This window comes from Plasmopara halstedii (assembly GCF_900000015.1).
Source record: "Plasmopara halstedii genome assembly, contig: Scaffold_3060, whole genome shotgun sequence".
Classification (NCBI taxonomy): Eukaryota; Oomycota; class Peronosporomycetes; order Peronosporales; family Peronosporaceae; genus Plasmopara; species Plasmopara halstedii.
Window position 1 is genome coordinate 1,753,791 of NW_020189964.1, and position 5,238 is coordinate 1,759,028.

Consider the following 5,238-nt stretch of genomic DNA (forward strand, 5'->3'; position numbering starts at 1 on the left):
CAAACAATAATTCATAGCTTCGGAGCTCCAAGCGTTCGTCACATTCTTTATTACCACATGAAAATTGTCCTTTACCTGTCACCACTTCCATCTCAGTACGCCAACGAAGACCAATTTTACCCTCTTGATATCGAGATAAATCAGCCAGTGCGTACTCGCGAAATAGCTGTTGATAATAGCGGACACTCATACGAATCTGCCAATCTTTTTCGCCCAATTCTGCGTCAACTTCGTCATCACGTATGAATCGAAAGTTTTTTTTGAGAATCTTTAAATCATGTTGAGATACATGCTGATCAGTATGAGGAACGATAGAGCTCGCATTGCTACCGACACTGTGGCTACGACGAGAAGCGGAGTATAGTCCAAGAAGTTCTTGATGACTTGTGAATTTTAGTGGAAAAAAACGGTAGAGATATGTATTAGTCGAGAAGAGAATATGTTAAGAAAGTAGCGAGAGCATTACCGCTGGAACAAACGCTCCGAGCTTTCGCGGTTGGTACGCTTCATTATATTACTTTTGAATTTAAATGCTGAATTTATTATATGTTGATAGGCATATTATCCTATTGGTTTTTTGTTAATTGTTTTTTGTTCGACAAAAAATATTAATATGACAATAAACTTTATGAATCGCTTCACCAAGCAAGCAGCTTAGTAGCCAAACTTGTCATTTAGTTGTGTACGACCATCACCCGTCTGGTTTGTTGGAGGGACCCACGCATGGTCACCTCCTTCTAAAATACTGGCACCTCCACATTGCTTCTCACCATCCACTTTTATTTTTTTCGAGACTGTAACCATTTTGCCCGAAATTTGTTCACGCTTGAGTGGAGCTGCGTTTTTTACTCGATGATTCTCCAATTTCTCCTTTACAATCGACTTATTTTGTAAAGGCGATACACTTTTCTTCGCTAGAACATCGACATTGACGAGTTCACTACAATGTGGAATCATATCATTTTTTTCAGCTTGGTCGGATGAGTTTATAGCAAACGATGAGACGTTTGAAGTGGTGATCACAGAATCATCTACTGCGTCTTTCACTGGAGTTCGAACCGGCAGAGAAGCTAATGCTGGAGTGGCTACAGCTAAAAGGTGGTGCTGACGCTGCAACTCGGTTTTGATATCGGCTTTTCGTTTCATCAACAAGTCAATCTCCCCCAAATGCAACTGAGTCGTTGTAGCTGACATGAAAAGGTCTAGTGAGTCTTCCTTTTCTTGCTTCGAGTTATTCTGCTTCGGGTCAGCTTTAGTCGACGCGGCAGTCACATCATCTTGCAGTCGTGTCAGCTCCTCCTCTAATCGTTTGATATTACTTTGAATCGAGTCGACAGTGAGCACCTCTTTCTTTTGAGCCTTCACATCAGTGGTCGGACCAGCAGTGGCAACAGAGATAGCGCATCCAGTCACCTTCTGCTTTCGTGCAGCGATTTTCAGTTGATTGGCTTCAGTTCGATCGTAAAAATCATCTTCATCGCTGCTATATCCGTACAGTTCCTCATTTACATTTGTTCTTTTTCTTGATCTTAACTCACCGGTGCTTTTTGTCTTTGCCCGTTCGTCATTCTTGGCTTGAATTTTAGCTTCCAAATCATCAATTTCTTTATGCAGCGTTTCGATTCGTTGTTCATTCCGTTCCAGCGTAAGTTGCTGCCCCTCTGACAATCCATCTAGTCGGTTTTGCTTAGCTAAAATTCGTGATTTCTCCAACTTAAGATTTTCCATTTTTCGAATTCGTGTCGTGAGCTGACGATATAATCGCCGATCTTTCTCGTTCACGTCCGACTGACTTACACTCGACGTATACGGCCGATCGTCTTCTTTTAACTATCATGCATTGATCATTAGTCTAGATTTTAGCCATTCAATTGTATTCTTCTTACATTTCGAAGATAATCTGGTAGGTCATCGTTGCGCTTCTGCGTCTCTTCTTCACTTTCTCCTTCTTCTTCTTCTGCGTCATCTTTAAAGCCCCACGAAACTTCTCGCTGATCATCTTTTCTCTTTAATCTTTCACGAAACTTTTCGAGATTTAGTGATTCATATTCTGCTGGCAGTAGCTCTGGAGGGCCACAGACTGCATAGAGTCGCGTTGATTCGCCGAATCCCAATACATCCCCAATATGAAGCCTTACAAATTCTTCGACCGGTATGCGCTTTTTGTTTACAAAACAACCGTGCGTACTGCGAATGTCATAGAGGAAGAGTGCGCCTTGCTGATCAAATTGCAGCGCAGCGTGAGTGCGAGAGATAGATGGGTGAGCCAGTGTCCAGTCGCATACAGTCGCCATGCGTCCCGCCAACACGTAGCTCCGTCCATTCGTACAAGGCAATTGAAGTGACTCTACAACGACGCCACCTTTGATCACGTCCATATAGATACCAAAGACATTGGAGCCCGAGATGCTCCACTCTGGTGGGGAGTACGAAGTCATGATGTATAATTTTGAATAATTGTTTATTATCGTGGGTGAAATACCTCAAATGTCAAATTTAATCCATGTCATTACTTCACCATGAAGCGACGTGTGTGGAATAACAGCTCAACCCCGACACATACGCGTCGTAAGCCTGAATGGAATACATATCTTACTGACGATGCACAGTACAAGCTTAATCAGCAGCAACAGCTTCAGCGTGCTCTTCAGCAGCTAAGCACAGCGCACTTTTCGGGTCGTAGTCCAGCCGCATCAACTTCACGTCGTCGACTTAAAGCCGCGAACGCTCATAGCTCAGCGTGGAGTACACCACGTAAACGAGAGAAAGATACTTATAGAGCTACACATTTAGACGAGGTAAAGGATACGGGAGAGCTCAATACTCAGCGACGACTACAGTTTGATGTCTCGACAGATCTAGAGGAGACGACGCCTCGGCGACGAGCTGGAAGAGCCAATACAGTGTCTTTTCAAGAGGCAAAGATGGATTCAAAGCATAAAATGACATTGCAAACAGAACTGGAAGTACTAGAGAAGATGTTGTGGCAATTAGAGACTGAGACCGAGAGTTGTACCAGATTTGGGACGCCGCTTAAGACAACCACAGAGGAGGAAGAGATAGTACAGCATTCTGATGGGTGTTCAGAGCCAGAGGAAGAACGAGATGAGATAGATATGGATGCTCGGCTTGAAGACATTTGTTATAAATCGCTTGAAATTGGTCTAGAGCTGGCTCGAAGGGTAGACTCAGTACGTTATCTCTCGTCTTACATTACGATTCTATACGTCTAATCAATTTGATTTGATTTAAGCTCAAAACTCAAGTTGATAGTGATCAGAAACTTCGGGTCGATCGAGAGCTACAAATAAATATGCTGACACAGGAAGTGCGCTCAACTCAAGCCAAGTGCAATTACCTTGAGGCAAAATATCAAAGTATGGCAGCCGAAGTCGATGATATGGTCTGTAATCCATATAAACTCTTGTGCTTGTAATCGTTGATTTTGTTTTTTTGTCTATAACATAGCGAGATGCTGTCATTGCCACTGAACAAACCATTCATAGAATGACATTGGCGCTTGAAAACTCCCAGCGTCGGCGGGTCAAATCTTCCTATCCAACGACACCACGCAAACCAGGTATTGCGTTTCTGTATGTATAATTAATGATAGCAACTTACTGACATCTTGATAATACAAGGTGACAACGTTCAAGTAAGCTCCCAAAAGGGATCAACGCCAAAGAAGCAGAGCAATGTGGTGGAACAACAAGAAAATATAATGTCGAATGGGCAGCGAGGAAATTGAGACAATACTTTAGATTTTATAGCAAGGAAAGTTGAGCTTGAGACCTGATCTCCTGCTAAGCATGTACTGCTCGTAATTACCTAAAACGCCTGCTAACTGTCGATGCAAATGACGGTGTATCTGACTGATTATGCAATGATTCAGCCTGTAAAGTATAAGGGATAATGTGGCTATATTTTCAGATTGAATGGCGACTATTGAGGCCGTGAATTTCAAAAAGTGTTTGAATCTTAATGGTGGATGGATGTAGATGCTGAAGCAGTCGTAGCGTATGCTTGCTATTTTTCAATACAATATTAAATGCTTAGCCGTTCATTTACTCAAATCTACTATATTTCTAAATCTCTACTATGTCGGTCACTTTGCATTTCTGATGGTATGGATGAACAACATCATTTGTAGATCTTGTCTTATCAAGAACAAGATCAATAAAAACTCCTAGTAAACTTGCAATCTGCATTAACAAACAAATTCGTCTTTGCTATACCTACGACCCACTGCTTTGAGGCGGCAAACCTTTCCTTTTTTCGAGTATCTCCGCAGCTGCCTTAGATAGCACTCGCCTATACGCTCTGATATGGGGAAATCGGGTGTTCCTTACATAGGATTCAAAATTTTGCTGAGCCCAACCGTTCTTGTCGATATAATGGGCTGCCCGTTTATAAAAATAGTTGTCCACGAATTTGTATCTTTCTTCTGACGATGGATCAGAAGAGGAAATTTCAATCTTGGACAAGCTTTGTTCAGGATCACTTTTGTGCTTTTCCTTGGACTTGAAAACGCTTTTCAGTTGTGTCGGTTCTGACGATTTTGCAGAAATCTCAAGCTCATTAGCACCCACGTTTGCCATAAAAGTATGACTAGTTGCAAGCAGGCCAATCGCAATGATGACGTGACTGATACGAACCATGACGTAAGACTATTTGTTGAAATTCAATGCCCAAAAATTCTTTAAAGCCAATACTTTTTTTTTGACAAGTCTCAAAATCCGACTATACCTACTGACTTATTATCAATTCAGCATTTAATTCTACTTTTTTGACGCTTACTGTTTATTTCACTCACAATTTTTTATATATTCTTGGATTGGACTATATATACTCCGCTTCCACAGCGTCGGTAGCAATGCGAACTCAAGTCTTCTTTATACTGATCAGCATGTATCTCAACATGATTTAAAGATTCTCAAAAAAAAACTTTCGCTTCATCCGTGATGACGAAACTGACGTAGAGTAGAATTAGGCGAAAAAGATTGGCAGATTTGCATGAAGGATGCGCTATAATCAACAACTGTTTCGTGAATATGCTCTGACCGATATCGGTCTACGTTGGCGTACAAAGACGGAAGATATGACACGTAAAAGAGAGTTTTCATTTGATGATAAAGAATGTGACAAACGCTTGGAGATCCAATGCTATGAATTATTGTTTACATATCACGAACAAAGAGAGCGAAAGCGCTGTTTAGTCAAAGTCCGAGCGTGTACATT

The 5,238-nt window shown here is 41.5% G+C and overlaps 4 protein-coding genes across 4 annotated transcripts in view; 1 reads left to right on the forward strand and 3 right to left on the reverse strand.

Annotated features, from left to right (window-relative positions):
• PHALS_06855 (uncharacterized protein) overlaps nucleotides 1-510 on the reverse strand; it is a gene marked incomplete at both ends in the record, with an annotated part of 919 nt that extends 409 nt beyond the window's left edge. Inside the window, 2 exons of the mRNA XM_024720216.1 lie at nucleotides 55-383; nucleotides 467-510. Coding sequence (XP_024585437.1) covers nucleotides 55-383; nucleotides 467-510 — 373 coding nt within the window. The remainder of the gene's footprint in view (nucleotides 1-54; nucleotides 384-466) is intronic.
• Nucleotides 511-654: 144 nt separating this feature from the next.
• Nucleotides 655-2,438, reverse strand: PHALS_06856 (Anion exchanger adaptor protein Kanadaptin, contains FHA domain; the record flags this gene model as incomplete). The annotated part of the gene is made up of 2 exons (XM_024720217.1): nucleotides 655-1,830; nucleotides 1,887-2,438. 2 exons carry the CDS (start codon nucleotides 2,436-2,438, stop codon nucleotides 655-657), a joined length of 1,728 nt encoding a protein of 575 aa, XP_024585438.1.
• An 81-nt stretch (nucleotides 2,439-2,519) lies between these two features.
• On the forward strand, nucleotides 2,520-3,899 carry PHALS_06857 (uncharacterized protein; the record flags this gene model as incomplete). The annotated part of the gene is made up of 6 exons (XM_024720218.1): nucleotides 2,520-3,191; nucleotides 3,254-3,403; nucleotides 3,469-3,580; nucleotides 3,642-3,700; nucleotides 3,771-3,811; nucleotides 3,893-3,899. 6 exons carry the CDS (start codon nucleotides 2,520-2,522, stop codon nucleotides 3,897-3,899), a joined length of 1,041 nt encoding a protein of 346 aa, XP_024585439.1.
• PHALS_15190 (RxLR-like protein) lies at nucleotides 3,898-4,749 on the reverse strand. The gene has a single exon (XM_024720219.2). The coding sequence runs from the start codon at nucleotides 4,656-4,658 to the stop codon at nucleotides 4,236-4,238; it is 423 nt and encodes a 140-aa protein (XP_024585440.1). The 5' UTR covers nucleotides 4,659-4,749; the 3' UTR covers nucleotides 3,898-4,235.
• Between the last annotated feature and the right edge of the window lie 489 nt (nucleotides 4,750-5,238).

What these genes read in the sequence shown, in the direction of transcription:
- PHALS_15190 (XM_024720219.2), bottom strand. Translation starts at nt 4,658, where the DNA reads ATGGTTCGTATCAGTCACGTCATCATTGCGATTGGCCTGCTTGCAACT.